At 30.1% G+C, this 21308-nt stretch overlaps 1 protein-coding gene across 1 annotated transcript in view; it reads right to left on the reverse strand.

Annotated features, from left to right (window-relative positions):
* Positions 1-21308, reverse strand: part of LOC147071446 (B-cell receptor CD22-like) — a 939709-nt gene that overhangs the window by 594789 nt on the left and 323612 nt on the right. The window contains exon 7 of the mRNA XM_085948586.1: positions 18272-18417. Within this exon, the coding sequence (XP_085804712.1) occupies positions 18272-18417 (146 nt within the window). The remainder of the gene's footprint in view (positions 1-18271; positions 18418-21308) is intronic.

A 21308-nucleotide genomic window follows, 5' to 3' on the forward strand; every position in this document is an offset into this window, starting at 1 on the left:
AAATCTGCTATTATAAAGGTTTATAGTATTTTTATCTAGTTTTTGAGTAATGTCACGTAACCGCAAAGTTCTGTGGAACCCTGGTTTAGACGGTTAACTTATTGTAACAATGAACCACCTCAATACATATATATGATAAACTACCGTCGATAGCCGCTTTGAGTCAATGAATTTCCACGAATATTTGAAATTTAATACCATGACATAAAAAAAGATGATAATAATTTTTGGAATTGACGTATTTCAGTGGATCTAAAATGATGATATCCATATTTGTTTCAATAATATTTACGTACATCCGGAAATTCGCAATACACTATTAATTGCAACTAATTTAAACCACCCGTAACGTGTCGGTTTATGGTGTCAAGAGTCCCAGGCTCGAATTCTGGGTATGGGTACTTCACATGTTGTTGTAATAATACAATTACAATTGTACAATATTAATGCAAAGAAAAAATAAAATATAAAACGTCATTTTAAAAAGAAGATATGTATTGAAATCACAAAATACTTAAATTCGGCAACAAAGTAGTAAAACATGATTATCGAAAAAGAAAATAAATATTTTCAGCTACTACTCAAGATTTCTACGGTTTATGATAACAGTAATAAGAATGGCGTTATCTACTTTTCACAAAAAAATGATTTTAGATAAACCTACTTGAAGCCACAGTTCGACTTGATATGGATTATATTTTTTTTTTACATTTATTATAACAAATCCACACAAAACCGACAATATGATTACTAAGCCAGCATGGCTGTCTAACCTTGAAATATTTTGTCTGTCGAAATTCGAGAATTGAATAAAAGCTTATCTCTATTGTTTTTGTGAAAACTTTCAAAGATAAATTCGGGCGAACATTGTTTGCTTCTTACCTCCCGACTAATCTCGGCTCTTAAAAAGTGAAGTCGAAAACACGTCATCAATCTTTTGAAAAATGGTTGGAGAATCAACAAATAAAAGTATTTTGTTAATTAACTATTTTTTTTTTATTCAACGAATAATTCGCAAGATTTTATAATGTAACATTCTAATTATTGAACGATATAATAAATACAAGCGCGCATTTCTGGTTCAAATTTTTGGGATATAGTAAAACTATTTATAAAGTAAAAATTTTACCATATTATGCAATTCTAATTCGACCCAATAATAAATCGGCCAGAATCAACAGAATTTTCTTCTTTCTGGTTCTACAACCATGTCTTTAACCAATAACATCATGCAGGTATGACATAGCCGCTACCTTTTAGTTTCGAATGCCAAGGTATTTTAATCAAATTTTTCACTATTCCTTCATCTTATACAAGCTTAACTAGATTTTCATTTGTCCTCCATTTTTCCAAATGTCAATGTCTTTATAAAGCATTGGTGTTCATTTCCCATAATTTAATATTAACAAACTGGAATTTTTCTTCACTCACAATAAATGATTATATATTCTCATTCACCTATGTTTTGTACTATTCCATTTAAAAAATATTTAGAAAAACCGATTTTACTATTCAAGAATTATGAAAACTGGAAGAGACTATAGTTAGACACGTTTTATTCCTTATGTATACATATACCATATAAAATAAAAAATAATTTCCGAGGCATTGGAAAATCTAGCGTGTTTTTTTTTTTTTTTTCTTTCTTTATTTGGAAGCAAATCTAGCGTGTTAAATTTTCATATTAAAATTCCTAATAAACTGGCGAACAAAACAAAATTCCTCGAAAGTACAAAAATTACTTAGGTGTATTGGAATTTTGTTTATTGAAAAATTTAACACACCTAGGTATCTCAATAAAATTAGACATATTTTTGAGAAATTTATGGTTTTAATGTTTTCTGAGAACTTTTTTCTGGAATAACAAATTTTTAACAATATGTATAATATGTCTTCATAGAAAGAAGTACCAGGTAGCTGTGCCACCTGTCAATAACCTTGTTGTTGCTCTCGATCCGTTCAATGCGCAGGTAGAGAGAGAATGTCTATACAGTGTTGTGTTGCGCTGCGTTACAGATATATAAATTAAAACAAATATATAATGAAAATATAATAATTTTGTTTTTATAACATGAATTATACTTTCAACTTATTACTCGATTACCATGATTGTACTTTTTGAATCAATGGTGCATTTTATTGTTATTATTTTATGAATAATACTCAAGATTAAATAATGTAGCATTCTTGGTAAACAGTGGAAACATATTATTATAATCCAAATTATGTTCGTTGAGTAAAGTGACCGCCAAATTTTAAAATATTGGTTTTTATTTATCAAAATATACAATATTTTAGCAAATGCAATAAAAAAAGCTTTAGAAAGATCCTATCGTTGATATTTATAAATACAAATACGAGAAGGACGTATGTTGGCTGGAAAGTAATGGATGGAAGTTCCAGCCCAACTTTGCACTACTTAATACATTTTAAAGATATTAAAAGATATATGTTCCACGTCATATTAATAATTCCCATAATGAAGTCTTATTCCAATTCAATATAATTGATACTATATATTATTAAATTTGGGGTTAAAAAAGTTATGTTTTTAATTTGGTTTATCTGGATTCATTTAATATAATATGCAATTGTTGAATTAGGAAATTATGTTAATAAATTGATATGTATATATACTTATAATAATTAAAAAAAATATTAAAATAAAATAATTAGATATTACACAGTAAAATATTTGAAATGTAACAAAAAATCTTGCCATGCCACGTGTCAACAACTTAGCAAAACAAAATACAAAAAAACAGCATTTTCATGCTTCTATTTTTGACTAAGTGGAATTAAATTTATAATCTTAGCTAATGTAAACAAAACAGTAGCATTTAAAGGTAGACAGTTCTTTATATTTTGTAAATTTAATTATTTTAAATTGTATACAATATAATCTTTTGTTTTGAACACTTACGAACAAGAAAACAATACTGTGAAAAGATTGTTTACAAGATAAAGGTGTGTCACTTGCACTCTTGTATACACATCTACCTGTAATTATTCGGTAACATTAGTAAACATAGTTTTTATAATTCGCTTATATACTTCACTTGCATAATATTATAATATATTATAGTATCCAAATTTTTTTTACTGACTAAAATAAATTTAAATTTTTCCAGGCTAAATATTCAAAGACAGATAAATAATTTTGGATATTACAGTCTCTTTTCAGTCAAATGTATCTTTTTTTTGTTGAACTAAGACTATAATGAGTGGATAATATTTGTTAACTTTTAAAATTCAATTAAACCCTGCCTAATCGAAGCCACAGTAGATAATAGTAAAAAAATACTCGTATATATATATAACACATCTAAAATTATGCCATTAAACCATATATATTTTACATATTTTATCGATAGAAGAATATTTTTTATCGATTATGGTTTGGTTAGGCAAGACTTAATGAATTTTAAAAAACTAACCAATACCATCTGTATTCTTAATTCAACGAAAAATGAGTATGATTGAAAAATTGTACAATATTTTGTCGGATCGCCCATAGCATACCTAAACTATTGCAGGGTTTAATTTAATTTTGAAAACTAACCATTACAATCTGCAAATTGTATTCTTAGTTCAATGAAAACAAATAAGTATGAATGACAAAGTTTAGTGTTCACTATTTATGTCGAATCTTAATAGCCTATCTCCACCCCTCGCCACTGGTAAACCGTTTGCCTTAAGATCACATGTGACGTTGAAATGTCTTAAATAAAGACATACTATAGGTTTCTGTTCCAGCAAAGTCTGACAGATTTGAAAACTTTGTATGTAAGTATGTCATTATAATGCTCTGTTTTTTAATATCCAGGAAATATTAAACGATCATTTATCATTGTTTGAATATTTTCCGATGTTTCAAATTGCCATTCTGAACAGTTTAGAATAACGGATATCGTATTTTGCCACCGTATAACAGATATTGTAATATACCTACATATATAATATTATTACATGACAAAAACAGAACTATCGTCTTCTAATATACCTGTAAGTATTCTGGTTCCATAGAGCAGTGCTCCGCAACCGGTGTGCCGCGAGATGATGCTAGGTGTGCCGCGGCGCATTGTGTCAAAAAATGCAAATAATTTTGTATATTAAACAATACTTACTTAATGACCAAATTTGCGTGCATGGCTGGTAATATATTTGAGCACTTGAATAAAATTAATAAAAAAAATGCTAGGTCAGAATGAAAAATATCACTACCATTGAAAACAAGCAATGAATTTTGGGTCAGGCCCAAAAACTTATAACTTTGCTGCAAAAGAAATTTCATCATTACCTACCTTCATACAATCAATACGACTGGATTTGAAACCCTTTTGCAACCAATGCCAGAAATTCTATAGAAGCACTTTAATTATATTCGTGAGGAATTTTGTTGAATTGAGGAACGACGTGACGCTAAAAATGAATTTCGCCGATGTTCCATTGGGTATTTTCTGGATTTCGGTTAATAAAGAATATCCTCGGATTTTCGACAAGGCTATCACAGTTCAGCTCCCATTTTATACGACATATACATATGTGAGCAACTTTTTTGAACTCAAGCTATAATTAAAAATGATAAGCAGTCATACTTGACGGGTGATAAGAACTTCGGGTTTCTCTTTTGTCAGAGCTCTAGTCTGGGGAGCCAGGCTCAGGGGGGGGCGTGGCAGATCAACCAGATAAGTGAGATAAACACAATTTTTTTCTAATGGGTAAAAAAAGTTGCCTGCGGTGCTATATTACTACGCTGATACTATTATTTTTAAATATTTGATTGGGGAGTGTTTGTTATAATAAATACAAAAAATAGCTAAACATACAATGAATATTATTTATTTTACCTCGAACACCATTTGAAAAACACTACCTACTTTAGAGTATCACACTGTCTTTAACCTTGGCGATAGGCAGGGGCTCGCTTCAGCATGTGGGGTCCATATTTTGATGTATAAATTATTTTACCTGTGGTGTGCCGCGGAATTCTGGGAATACCTTTGGTGTGCCATGGGTGAGAAAAGGTTGCGGAGCACTGCCATAAAGGATAAGTATTGGATATGAAAGATGGTAGTACTTGTTCGTGATGATGCAAGAGGAGAGAATTCATTTACTGATTCAAATAACTACAAGGGTACAATCGATGCAATATAATAAATAGGTATAAGGGAAATTTGGTGCGATGTGTCTTTCACGGAAACTTATAATCGAGTGAGATGTCACTATGAAATAATATTTTGAATGTATGATGAAATAAGTACCTAACATTAATTCGTAATGTTTATGAGATTGCAGATCCCCTTTCTCATAACATTACGAAACAATATTATTATAATAAATAGGTACTGACTGATTGTAGGTGAAAAATGAATATTTTATAAATAATATTACCTATAATTATTGAAATCTGTTAATCCGATGACAGCCACAGAACAAACAACTTTAAAATAACTGGTAAACAAATTCTCAACTTCAACGGAAAGTTTTATTGAATTATTTGAAACAATCTTAAAAATGTGCTATAATCGTAGTTGTAGTTTAAATTTTATAACTCAGTTTCTGTAAATATATCACTTCCGATTTAACGTGAATGAGAAATTTCCACACGTCAAATCTAAGACAATGAAATATATTATAAAGTTAAATCATGCCTACGTAGGGAAATCCAACTATCTGAAGTCGATACAAGTCACATCTATCCTTGAGTAAGTTAAATATAGCATTGTCGGAAAATGGAAAATAATAAAGAACCATCGTTGCACTTTAACAAAGTAAAAATTATTACCCAGATAACTCAGAATTAATCGGAACTGAAATACCTAACGGTTATGGAGTAACATGCGACCGATTAGGATTGTGGAAGAAAATGGGATAAACTTAAATACGTGTCAATAATACGTCATTCTAAGCTTTTTCTTCATTCTGACAACTGCTCTCGGATTATGCAATGACGATTATTCTATTACACATATTGTCTATAATGTGTTGTCACCTCCGAAAGAGGGGGGGGTGTAGGATGATGCGCTGGACCCCCTTGATGATGTAAGGTCACGGTGATCGTCTGCTGGCTTCTTCTTTCGGGGTCATGCTTATTGATTAACAACGCAGAATTACAGGCGAAAACAGGGCGTTTTATTGTCGGAATACATTTACAGTAAATTTACAGCGTAGAAATTATTTAAAAAAAATATAAAAAAAAAAAAATGGCGGGAGACGTCGGCCAGCGCGGCAGCGCGGCCGACGTCACGCTCGAGAGTCCTTAAATCGAATGACAATCAACTTTTTTGAAGTAGGTTAACTCTAGGCAAGAATTAAAAATATTACCTACAAATTCTGTCACTGAAAAATGACAAAAACAGCCTCTAGCATATGTACCTGGCTTATAGGTAGGTACCTTGGGTCTCATATTTCAGACCTTTTCTAGGTACATGCTTTGAAAAGGGGCTGTGCATTTCTTGGAATTATTATTACTGGATTTCTTTGCTTGATAGGTACATAATATTTTGAAATATCTAAACTACCTAGGTACAAAGACATATTTTCACAAAATTAATACATAATTTTAAACTAAATACATTAGTCATTGAATGGCTCGGAATGAATGAATTTATAGGTATTTAATTATTATTATGCATGACTTTAATATAAGTAGGTAAGTGCTTTTAGGATTTTTTTTTTTTTACGCTAGGTCAATGATTTTTTTTTATGCTAGGGACGAATTTAATGGCAAGGCTTCTGATAAAATTATTAATGCTGAGAAAGTAATTAGTTTAGACTTTGTTGGCTAAGTTTCTAAAGGGTGACTATAAATTTTCATACGTCTAAGTTTACGGGCTAACAATTTGTCTCGCAGTCGATCTGCTCATGTTTGCATGAATCCGCCCAATGATGATTCAGGCCTCATGGCCTTGGATCCTCTGAGGATGCCATGGTTTAGGCGGTAACAGTGTGTTTCATTTTCGTAGACATCTTGGTTCAAGATGTAGGGTATTTGGGTAAAGACTATCTTAATTCTATTTATTAAGCTATTGTGTGTTATTACCGGATACCTATTATGATTTCTATTGACTAGTTGCACTGTATGTGAATAATGGGATTGTAATAGGCTTGCTAAATATATAAGTAACGAGCATCTAAAATGTACTGTATTTCCAAATATGTCAATTCTCTAATACACGATTTAATACGTGATTCTTTACTAGTATTATAGTAAAAAAAAAAAAAAAAAATTGCGTTTTATTAAATAAAAACAACAATATTTTTATTCTATTATTTTATTGTGCAAAAGAGAAATATCTGTATTCTGTGACAGTGGGTATTATCGTTATTGGTGAGTACGTGTAGTGCCTTAAGATGCCTAAAGGTGAAACCCGAACTTGAATATAAAAGTACAGTACTTAAATCAATTATAAATAATTACAAGATACAAAAAACTTTTTAAATTTTCTGTTGAATCATATAAACTTGACTTGACTAGCTTAAACGATCAAAAAAATTTGTACTTGATAGAAATACTGAATAAAATATAGAATACTGAAATGCCATTTTGACTTTTCATATTGTTTTCCATATTAACGCACGTATATACCTATTAATAATTTAGCTGCTAGGACCCCAAACCCCTAGCAACCAATAATAATGTTTTACTTTTTACGGATTTCTTCCGAAATAACTTTTCATACAAAACAGAATTAACTGAAAATGATTTTAATTCTTCTTAAAGATGGCTAAAAGTATTAAAAGAATGCATTGGCATCGTTTTTTGATGTATTCTAAAAGTTTTAAATGTCTAGCTAGTCAGGAAGTTAGTTCAAAATCGATTGCAAGATTTGTACGGGATAAACAACCACCGGACAAACAGGAATACGACCTAATAAAAACATTGTACAATATATACCGCGCTTTGTAGTGGACTGTGCGAATATATATTTAGTTATACCAAGGATTCCAGGCACTTGACTTTAACGATGATGCGCTGGGCTGGTTCCGTGATCTGGTTCCAACTCACTAGCACTACCACTCTCGCGCGATAACTGTCTGTTGACTCTGTAGGTTATTGAGTTTTTCTAAATTACGGTGATTGACACAGCATTAGGCAAACCGCAATTCGAAATTAACTTACTTCTCTGATGACGCTAGGGTAAAACGAGTGCACGTATTGACGCGTATATAGTCTGAAGATAACTGAATTATCATTTTTATTGAATTATGAGTCTGGTACTTCAGTGCCTGGGTGGCGGCAATAATTATTGTGTCCGAATTTTTTTTTCTATATTTTATGTCATAATACTCGTATTATGACAATGTATTCTAAATCTTAACTAGATAAATGTAAGTACCTAAATCAATAAATGATCTATCTCAATTAGTATTTACCTATATGAAAGAAAATATTGGTGGGTACTTACGTTATAATATTTATATTAGCATTTAACAACATGCGTCCAACGCAACTGGTGCGTTGCCCATCAGGTGGCAATTATATATAATAAGCATGTAATTTAAACAGATAAAAAGTCTTCGTTTGTACTAAGTGTATAACTTTATTTTGTAGAATATGAAAATCTGTTTATTTTTAAAACAATGTTTTTTTATTAGAGGTTAATCGATATTATTATTATGAAGTATAAGTTTTCTGCATTATACTGTTAAGCGTTCGTCTTTATACAAAATGACAGGCCACTTCGAGAATTTACAGAGTAACAATTGCAGTGGTTTACAACTTTTATTTAAAAAAAAAATAGTTTATTATAAACGTCATACTTTATAATAATGTGGAGTCTCTGAAATTAGAAAAAGTTCATTTAGAAAGCATTGTTAATATAGGTTACACTTATTTCACTTATAATACTAAAGTAGACAGTTTAAACATAAATGTTTAGGTCATTTGATAAAAATCTTTAATAATCTTACCCTAACGTAAGTATTGTTACAATAAACATCTGGCTGATCTGGAGATGCGAAGGACTGTTTTCTTATAAGAAGACTTAGATAAGTAATGATTATTATTATGCGATATAATATGTGCAATCATAGCACAATATTAAAATCACACCATTAGGCATACTAAATGAATGAGATGGTGTCATTTTATTATTTCAAACTTCAACCATTTAATGTGTAAATGTTATAAATATAATATATTTATATAACTATTTTTGTAAGATTGAGATACATTTATCATATAAAACAATAAAGAATCCATCGTCATTGCTGGGAACGTATTTTTTAACAATTTCCAATTTTAAATCATTATTTTGGACAAAAAAGTTATTTAAACGAAAATAGCATTGCTGTCCTCTGCATAACAAACTGTAAAAATAGTTATCAACATTGCTACATATTATATAGGTATAGTGGTTTGAATAATAGGAAATATTTTGTAACACATGAGAATATACATTTTAGCCATTTCGATGACTTTATTAATAGGTATTATTAATTGTAGAAATAATACTAAGTAAAGTAAAAAGTTGAGTAAAAAAAGTTTTAGCATTTTCTATTATTTTTTATAAGACACATTCTTATATCATAAAGTAATTATAAAAGTATTAATATGTAATTAAAATTAATTTTAATATTTTTTCGTTTATACATGGATGAGATTTTAACCTAGGTATGGTATAAAAAAATCATAATTTCCGAATTACTTAAAATAAATCTTACAGCTTTTTTAAACGTAGTAGGTATGAGGATTCCATTTCTGTATATGCCTACCGCCCATAAATGATTAAACGAAAAATGATTTACATTACTATTTTTAAATTTGCCACTATTTGATGGTAGTACAAATTATTGGTATGTATCAAATCCTTAAATAAGTTATTAAAGTAATAAAATGACAATACCTGTGCGTCTAGAACTTTATTTTTCCTGATTATTTAACACTCAAAGGAGCTATCAAAAGATTCTACTTCACTTACTCTCTAGCTCCTCTCTCATCTAAATGGATTTTATTTTGCGGCAGCTTAAGTCCTACGTTCGGGCGCCAAACAGATGCGGGGAGTCAGTCGCGAACAAAATTAATCTTCATTATCGCCGCAGCGAGCGCCACTTTTGTAGGATTTCTTTTTTTATAATTCCTACTGGACCCTTTGGCAAGTTGACCGTCATAAAAATATGTGCGCCACTGCTGTCAAATATGAGATTTTATTCATTGTTATTATTTGAATTATATTATTACTGATATGCAGTAGTAGGGATGCATTGCCAGAGATAACAACATTGTGGTAAGTCAGTCCAAGGATTATTGCTTAAAATATTGTTTTATATTAATAATTTAGAATATTTAGCTTAGTGTTTTTAATTATTGATGTAAGTATTATGAAATATTAATATCCAATTTCATAAATTTTAATTTAATTGTTATTGACAAAGTATTATTGGACGGATAATTCAATGTATTGGTAGATTATTTATGTCAAATTTTGATTTTTTTTTGATAAATGCTTGTTTTATAAAGATTATTCAGTTGAAAATGTCCCTCTGAGGCGGATGAAACCGGTCCAGATTTATTTATAAAAAGTGGATTTTTTTAATTAAATTATTAAATTCTTGTTAATTATTGTAAACTTTATCCTAGCATGTATAATTTAAGAATGTGCCTAATGTAAAATAAAAAAAGGATTGCCTAAAGTGTTCATCCAAATAACCAAATTGTAAAATATTCACCAATATTATAAGAAAGCGCCACAGTCTATAATAATTGATTTACAAATACATATATAATACTATATTGCTCGCACCAATTCCTACTACTTAACTTTCCCTTTAGTATGCTAATAAATTACGTCCGTTATCGTGATGTAACCTTTAGTTATCGTACGAAATTAAAAATAATATTAAAATAAGTAAAAGAAAAATGTATATTTTGGCAACATAAATAATTCTAATAAGGTTTAATTATCAATTAAATTAATAAAAAAATATTTTTAAATCTACAAAGCGATCAAATTTCACCAAAACTTAATTATAATAAAATTGTACGAGTATTTCTGTACCTTTGTACAACCAACAAGTCGTAAATTACTATTATAATCTCACGTCTTATTTTCATAAGTACGCCTTTCTCATAAATTGAATAATTATAACGCTCTTTGTCGCATATACTTATAGATATATCTCTTTTGTTCGTAATGGAATGCGAAATTCTGTATGTAATGTCCATTAATTATAATTTATGGCAGGTAAATGAAATCTGACGGATACCTATAGATTTACTGGATAATGCTTTCGATTTTGAAAAGAATAACATTTTAATTATATTATGTAATATTGATGATTATAGAAATAGCTGAAATATGATGACAAAGAAAGTACATATTAACTGAATTATTTGCAATTGAATGGGACGGGTAACCTAAGGTGTCATAGTAACGTAAGTGTTAAGGCGTCTTTTTTATATCTTTTCGGCCATATGATAATTAGTGATTCACCAATCATGATTCTGTTAGAATCTATTGAATGCAATCCGCCTCTACTGTCTATAAAATATTATATATTATACATTGTGTGCATGGCTTTGGTGGAGACACTATCATAATAAGTAAATATTTTCTAGCATGCCTTTAACGCCACATCCAACGTCATAAGATGAATAGTCTGCTTCTTCGTGAATACTTTTTCACCATCAACACGAGAAGGGGGAATAAGATGAAAGTCACCGACATTGGCCAATCCAACCATCAATATCAATTCATAATAAAATGTCATAATATCAGTAAGGTTAGGTTACACTATTAATTAATCATCATAATAAAATGATATAATATCAGTTAGGTTAGGTTCGTTCATATTCTCTAAATTGATCGGTGGATTACAAAAACAACATACTTATGTCAGTTTTTTTCATATTTGAAATTTATATGTCATTTTCTTCATTAAAATGTTGTCTATATGCTGTCATTTAACAATCTTTTAAAAACAGCGAAAAACACGAGTTGAAAGGTGTAAGGGTGTCCAGCAAAAAAAATCATTTGACAAAATAGTTTCTATGAATGCATCATAATAATTAAGTCAATTAATAATGACATCTCTCTATTACACATTTTTCTGGTGGGTTCTTCAAAAGTTCTAATGATTATTATTATTTCTCATTGAAAAATAAGCACAGATTGTGTATTATCACATTGAAAGAATAAAAATCATAATTTTCAAGGAAGAGATTTAATTAAGTTTTTTTGCTCTCCCGTAAAATTGTTCAGTTCTGACATTTATGTTGTTTTTGTTCTCTACTCTCCAATTTTTAATGAGATTAAACCCTTCTTTATCATAAAATATCACGTACAATCCTATATGCTTAGTAAATTAATACCAAATAACACTTGTATCGATATTTAGATTTATCTGGATTAAGATCTATGCATAAATTATTTGAATCCAAAAAATCAGTGCCCATAAGTTTTATTTTTATTTTACAAATTATACTGATGAAAGATGTGATATAGAGTCTATTATATATTTGATTAGTTTTCTATATTGCTTTGTATTTTTCCCTCTTTCGGGTATGTTACGTCAATAGAGAAACCTCTTTTGTGTGACAAAATGTACAAAAGCATCACCGGGAAGGCTTTCCAAGTTAATTATAGATAACACGATTATTTCAATATAGTTTCTGCAGAATACATACTTCATAGTATAATGTATGAGTGGTTTTCTAATTGTTATCAAAATAAGATCTTTTTATTCTTATTTAATGAATATTTGGATTCTTTTGACCCCGTGAAAGGTAACAAAATTGTATTTTATGAAATAGAAAATTAATTGTGTATTCATTATTGTTCAATACAACTAGTTGATTTAAATAATCTAAGTATTCTTTTCGACTCATTATGAGCGTGTTTAGAGTACTATTGATAACATTATTTAAGAAAAGAAAGATACATCTTAAAAAATTTAAAATTAAAAATGAGTTGAGTGAGCCAGATTAGTTCGGAAGTTATAATATTATACACAACATGCATACGCATAGATGAAAAAAAACGACGAGTCGAATTGATATTAAAATAATTACAAGATAAAAAGAACTTTGTATATACCACGTTTTTAAATTAACTGTTGAATCATATAAATTTAACAATTCTATGTATTAATAATTTAGGACAAATAAGACAATAATTGTCAACAAATCATTTTTTTGCTATTTTGCAACAAACAAACAAACAAACAAATATAGAATACTGAAATGTCATATTGATTTCCATAGTAACGCATGTATATATTAATAATTTAATTGCTAGGACCACCCCTTTAACAACCAATACTAGTGGATTGGATTACGAATTTCTTCCGACATAACTTTTCATGCAAAACAGAATTAACTGAAAATGAATTCAATTCTACTTGAAGATGGCTAAAAGTATTAAAAGAATGCATTGGCATCGTGTTCTGATATATTACAAAAAATTCAAATGTCTAGCTAGTCGGGAAATTAGTTAAAAATCGATTGCAAAATTTGTATTGGATAAACAACCACCGGACAAATAAGAATACGAGCTAAGAAAAATGTGGTAAAATTGAAGTTTCCATACAAATAGTCCAAAACTCAATTATTTCTCGTCTCTTTTGAAGAGTAGGTACCTACCTAATGATTTTTAGCTTATCGCTATATTATTTTGGGACAGAGAATTAGTTATCTATGTTCAATTATTCGCAGACTGTATATGATATAAGTGTCATGAATAATTGTATATAAATAAACTATATCTTTTATTCAACGAATAAAATGTAACATTCTATATACTGAATAAAGGTACATAATTTGAAAACATCTCATGCATAATACACACTAGAAAAAACCATTTAAGTCGATATAATAATTTTATTATTCACATAAGTCATAGATGGATTTGTAGCTCAAATGATAAAAGTGCTCACTTGGATAGTGAATGCTATGTAATTCGAGTCTCACTCGATCTAACTCTTTTCTAGGTTTTTTAAAATAAGTATCTTTTTCAAAAATAATAAATTCAAAATTATATTAAGTATTTAATTTAAATTAGAATGATGGTAACAAGCCTGAAAACGTACACTCACGGTCAAGTTTTATACGATTGAGAAGCCTCCAATCTATCGAAAGAAAATTACTGTTATCGATGTACTTATTATATGAAAATATTCGACAAACACGACATCTTCAAAAAATAACGACGGTAAACATTTTGAGACAACACATTTATGGGGGGCCCCCATGCAAAAGCCATCATATCTAAAGCGCAGGCAAACAAACGAAAGCGGGACTAACTTATCGTTTCCACTTTAGTACAATAACTGCGAATAGTTTTCTCATCCCTTACAACTACAGGGTAGTTTGCGATAGCAATGTACATATTCGGAATAGTTTGAGTCAATTCAGGGCTAAAGTCATAATAGAACATGTCGACAAGCAGTGTCAAAATAATAATTCGCAAGATAACTGAACATTACCAAATAAGGGTTGTTATTTGATGGCAATGATCATTGTAACATCATATGGATACTCAAACTACTTTATTATCTTTAGATGGTAGTAAATCGGTTCAGTAACTCTACGTTGTGTTTTAGAAATACTTGTTATAATAAAATACTCTTGTTTAAAATCGAAATAATTATGAACGAATATCAAGATAATTACAAGATAAAAAGAACTTTTTATATACAACGTTTTTAAATTTTCTGTTGAATCATGTTGTAAACTCGACTTGACTAGCTTAAACGATCAAAAAAATTTGTACTTGATAGAATAAATACTGAAATGTCATTTTGATTTCAATAGTAACGCACGTATATATTAATTAATAATTTAGTTGTAAGCATCCCAGGCCCCTAGCAACCAATAATGGTGTCGAAATAACTTTTCATAGAAAACAGAATTAACTGAAAATGAATTCAATTCTACTTAAAGATGGCTAAAAGTTTTTAAAAAATGCATTGGCATCGTGTTCTGATATATTCTAAAAGTTTCAAATGTCTAGCTAGTCGGGAAGTTAGTTAAAAATTGATAACAATATTTGTACCGGACAAATAAGAATACGTGCTAAGAAAAACGTTGTAAAATGAGTCAGATGACTCATCATAATTAATCAGATTATTGGAAAGATTTTTTGTTGGTTTTGGTGAAGGCTGGTGGTTTTCGTATAAATAACATACAATTGACAAAGATTAAAGTTTCATTATTTGGCTTATTATGTACTAAATGTTTATTAATTATTATTTTATTTAACTATATTTTCTTGGTGGAAGAACAAGAATAGAAGAAATAGAAGAATATGAAGAAGTAACCGTAATTTGAATATTGTGTGTATTGAAATTACCCAAATGTTTGACAGACCTTACCATACCATTGAAATGACATGCCAAATTGAGAAAGAGGAAGTTATTAAGTTTTTTCACTTTATTTTAAAACTGAATTAATGTGACATTAAAGTTTATTTCCGTCTGTCTTTTTTAGTCCTATCAATCTAAAAGCTAAATTATAAAACTAAAAAAATTAAATTTTCTATGTGTGACCGGTAGTGGTATGGGTTCCCTAAACATATTGGTGGGTAAGAAAAATAAAATAAAAAAGGATGAGATTTAAATCTAATGTGATTTTTTGTATATAAAATAAACTTTTTTACACTTGATAGTACTCAAATACTTTTAAACAAATTAAAATGTTGATTTTACATCTAAAATTTACATTATTTAATGGTATGACATATAAAATTTTCCTATACGACTCATACTATAATATTATACTCAAAGCTTTTAAAATGAACTGTGGAAAATTGTTTTTAAAATAGCATGGTATAAATATTACAGTTTCAGTTGTTTCTGAATCACCCTTGATATTATGTGTATTGACAGCCAATACATGTTGACAAACAATCTACTGTTGGAAGCGCTCAGAATAACGTGCAATTTTTTGGAGTACGTAAAAGGTTCGCCACTCGAACGTGAAGAGTAGTACAAACACGGAGCCTTCATCCGGCGGAATCTGCTGCAATTACGATCATATTAAAAGCTTCCTGTGCAATAATAACGTGAGCTTTCAAAGGCTTACCGGAAACTATCTCGAATGACCCGCCACGGACGATATTTGAAATTCATATTGTTACCAGATTTGTAATGCACGATTGTTCGTATGGTTTTCAGTATGTATAAAAATATAAAATATTTTTTTATATTAACACTATTGACCAAAGATACGTGATGAAATTCGAATTTAAATTCTAATAGATTTAAATTTTGTACTATTCCATTTGAGTCGTTCCATTCGTGATCGAGATCCATCAGAATATATTTTTATATTGCCACAAAAATATATATTTTTTTTACCATTGTTTCGTTGTAAAAATATTGTTAATGGCATGATATAGATAAACAGTACTGACATAAAGTAATGAAAGTGATTAGGACTAATAATAGATTAAAATACCTAAGAAAAGCCTTCATCCAATCATGGATTGACCTTAACTTAAATAACGTTATAGTAAAAACTACTGCATGGATTTCAAAAAGTAAATTGATATTTTTGCTTTAAGGTGGAACGTATTCTTGTAGTGCTCCATATAGTGAGGATTTTAAGATAATGTGAATGGTGGTGAACCATTCACTTAACTCAGTGGGTTTTTGCTCCGGATCATACGTTTATTTAACAACAAAACTCAGTATTTCTTACACATGAGATGGGACCATTACCTACGGGCTCAAAAACAGGACGTGCTTTCTAATGTTCCCATTTTATTAAATTCAATCAAAATTATTTTTTATTAAATATCTGATAATTAACACTGTCATTATTGTTAAATAACTGACAGGAATGACTTGAAATTTATGAGTCCCTACCAGAATTATATATACAGTCATATATACGTGCATCTTATACAAAACACTAATAATACCGGTTGTTATTTATGGCTCGGAGACCTGGTGCATCACTAAAACCATGAATAGAATGTTGGGCTAATTTGAGCAAAACGTTCTTCGTGGTATCTTTGAACCCATACATAACACACAGTTGGGGTGGAGAAGAATATACAACTAAGAGCTGTACGCTTTATATGGAGGTATTATACAGCAGTAGCAAAGGATGGAGGTAGGCTGTTAAGATCCGACATAAATAGTGCACATTAAACTTTGTCAATCAATCATATTTGTTTTCAATAAACTAAGACTACACTTTGTAGATAATGTTTGTTAGTTTTTACAATTCAATTAAGCCCTGCGAAAACTAAGCCATAATAGATAATTGTAGTCAAAAAGTACTCATCTATTTATAAAATTACAAAAAATTACACAATTAAATCATACATAACTTTAGATATGTTATGGATAGAATAATATTTTTATCTGTTAAAATTTGCTATAGGCAGGCTTAATGAAAATTAACCAATAATATGTGTAATTTGTATTCTTAATCCAACGAAAACAAATAAGTATGAATGAACAAATGTGCACAATTCTGTAGTATAGCCCAAAATATACCAAAACTATAATGGTTTGGTTTAGGTAGGGTTTAATTGATTTTTAAAAACTAACCAATATAATATGTACATTTTAGTCTTAGTTCAATAAAAACAAATAAGTATAACTAACACAGTTTATGGTGCACTATTTATGGTGGAACTTAACAGCCTATCTCCATTCTTCGCTACTGTTATACAGTCCATTAAACTGAGATGCCTTATATGGTAATATGGCTAAGCTAAATACATAGAATGAAGAAGTCATGTATAACAAACAAAATTTATTCGTGAAGCCGGAAAGCAAATGAAGACCTGGTCAACTTCCAGTGAAGGCAAAGAAGAGAAAGAGCGTCGGTGCTCTGGAGCGACCAAGTGAAGGAGATTACTGGCGGTAGTTTTCACTCTTCACTCTATCTTGAGAGAAGCAAAGAACCGAGAAATGACTAAATTTCAAAATGGGAACAATTCTCAGTCGTGAGGCAACGATTCATAAGGGAAGAAAACGTATTACAAGTAACAGAATATTATAACATAATTGGTCGCCGGGAAAGAATATTTATACGCTAAGGCTAGCGTGAAACGAAAATTTTGAAAACCGCTGTGTTAACGCTTAACACGGGTTAATTAAGTGGAATACAATAAGTTATTATGATTTATTAAATATTTTAAAATGAATGACAATAATAAAATTAGATTTAGCATACTGATTAAAACTCTCAACCACTGGCAATACTGCTTCATAACCGTAAAGTGTACGGGCATGCATATTGCACACCCCACACGGGGGATATCCAATTTCAAAGAGCGCCATAAATTAAATGACAAGGGGTACTGTCTCCTACCTTTCCTCGACGGAAGCGCCTGTTGTCCCTGTACCACGTGACCTGCGCTGGCGGACGGGAGCCGACCACCTCGCAGACCACTACGTATAAAGTCTCCGCTTTCAGCTTGGGTGGTTTGTACTGGATTTTCACCGACGTCGGTTTCACTGGAATAAAGAGAGAACGGATGTCGTATTATGGTTAAGAAATTTTCATTAGGTACTCCGCTATATTTTATAAAATGTGTATGTAATTATATTGTTCTAAAAGGACTACAACAGAATTAGAACATGATAGAAATGACTTGAAACTGTTTAAAAAATTCATGCAGCGAAAGGAAAGATAAAAATATAAAAAAGTTTCTTTATCTCTTCCATGTCCTACTGTCCTACTGTCCACTCTACAAAGTAGGTAATGTCACATTTTAAAGTCTCTACGTTAAAATTACCATCAACTGAATTTGACAGCACTTCCAAATGAGTAACATTTTTTTTTTCAACATCATTTACCATTTTCAAGTTCATATTAATTTAAGAAAGTTAAAAGTTTTCCTTTCCTCTTAAAAGTAAACAATCAGATCAACGGGCAAAGTATTGTGATTCCAATACCCTGACTAGATCCCATTCGCTTTCCAATGACAAGGTTTGATATCTTCTCGCAGTTAATATAAGTGTGCTAAATATTGCCCTCGCAACAACTAACGGTCTCTATTATAAAGACAAGTTGTTTGCACCCCTGGGAATGCAGGCAGCCGAGGTTAGGACTATTTGATTTATAAAAATAAAATAAAAGGAAAAATTTTAAAGACTGATTATTTTTAACATACATCTATTGCTGTTGAGTTTAAGGGAAGAGCTGCTCAAGTTGGTTCAACCAACTTGTTCGGCCACAAGGGTCAATTTTATTGCATTTAGAAAATTTGCGGCGTCATACTGCCAATGTGAAGATCTCTTCACTTAGAATGTTCGGCAGTTTTGTATTAGCTTTAATTTGTTACTTATTAAAATTTTTAATATTGTCTCTACTGCTCATCTCTCCCATGGGTACCTTAACTTAATGTCATGTAAATTCAGTCAAAGCACATTCGAGTGCATAGCAACCCTAGTTTTGGCTAACTGCTCCTGAGACATTCTCAGTCATAAAAAATGATGCTTCCAATCCAAACTTAGGTCCCGTGATACGCCCAATTAAGACCGGGTGTGAGACGGGGCGGCTGTGGTATGGTAGTGCCCATTAACTTCAATGTCGTGGAATTTTTTCACAAATATTATTTTTTTTCTTCTTAGTCCCACTTCTGACACCATATTACGGCGTCTCAAAGAATACAGATTTTTGAAAAAGTCTTAAATAATAAACATGGCTAAAACTCACATTTTTAAATTGTTGGGGTTCTTACTAAATATGTTGCCGAATTGACTGAATTTTATAATTGTTATTTTTGATGCTATTTAAAAGTATTAATATTATAATCATTTTTAAAAGAATCATTTTTATTCTGGTCATTGTAATATTATTTTGTAACTCAATAAAAATCTATTGCCACTTGATAATAGGATAAAGATATTATTTCAAAAAAAAAAAATGGTGAAAGATTTTCATAGTTAATTATATCAAGAAAAATGTAGTAAAGCAGATTTTCCGCAAAGCGCGAGGCTTTTATAATATAATATTTTAAAAGAACCTTCATAAGCCGCTTATGTACTTTGCCCATCAGGAGTACTTTTTATTGATTTTTATATTAAAAGATGTCAAAATACGCAATACATTATATTTTCTTTGAGAAGCTTTATGGCTGTTTAAAGTGGGACCAAAAATCTTTCCACCCACTTACAGCAAATATGGGCTGTTTAAATATGGGGTAGCCATTTTATATAAAATTTATCAAATATTAGTTTTTGTAACGTATCATAAATAATTTAAAAAATAATTAATGTCAATTTATGGCTGTCATCGGATTCCTGTAACCCAGGTCTCAGTTATAATATTACCTAATAAATATTAATTTTTCATGTACAATCAGTCAGTACCTATATATTATAATATGACTTCGTAATGTTAAGAAATAGCGAATCTGCAATTTCATAACATTTCGAATTAATGTTATTTCATAATAATTTCAAAATATTATTTCATAATGTGGCCGGTCAATAAATAGCGGGTCAGAATCGATTGGACATCTCACTCGATTACAAGTTTCCGTTAAAGACACATCGCACCGAATCGCCGTTTTATGTATTATATTGCATCTATTTTACCCTTGTAGTTATTTGAAACAGTAAATAAATTATCGCCTCCTTCATCATCACGAACAACTAAAACCGTGTTTTATCTGCAATACTATCCGCTGAACCAAAGAATACTACAAATCTAATACAAAAAATATATATTAAATAATATTCCACGAGTTTATAAAATAAGTTCCATAACGAAATAAATTCTTGAATTATTATCAATATTCCCATAGTAAGTTAATATACAATATGCTTAGTTTGTATCATCATTTATGGCACTACAGCACTTGGTGGCTCATTTTCTCTTTCTAAATTTTTTTCCATCCTGGATGATCCAACGCCGACACTCTTCAGTTGCTTTTACCGAACATTCTTAAATCTCTTTTTGTGCAGTCCAGCCATCTCAATTTCGACTGTCCATGCCTTACTTTGCCACCGTTCCTGTACTGTATGCACATGTTCGATCTAGCGCAGTTTTCATATGCCACGTGATCTTTTCGTCCCCATAAAGTATGTACAGCTCCTCACTATTTCTAGACGTCTAAATGCAATTTTATTGAACAGCCTCAAAGATTCTACTCAATATTCTCCACTCAAAGATTAATATTATTCTCATACTGTTTGCTAAGTATGAGTCTGATCCATACATTATAACTGGGTCCAGACGTATTTTATATTATAAGGTTGTTTTGGTTTGAGAATATCTTATTTTTCATTAGGGATTAAAATACCAGTATTTAAAACCCGGTATTCCAGTATTTATCAATACCGAAATACCGGTTTTAAAAATCCAAAATACCGGAATTTTTGGTATTGAGAAAGCACAC

The sequence above is a fragment of the Rhyacophila brunnea genome, unplaced genomic scaffold (genome assembly GCF_057557595.1).
Source record: "Rhyacophila brunnea isolate RB1 unplaced genomic scaffold, BYU_Rbru_1.0 scaffold_20, whole genome shotgun sequence".
In the NCBI taxonomy this organism is placed as follows: domain Eukaryota; kingdom Metazoa; phylum Arthropoda; class Insecta; order Trichoptera; family Rhyacophilidae; genus Rhyacophila; species Rhyacophila brunnea.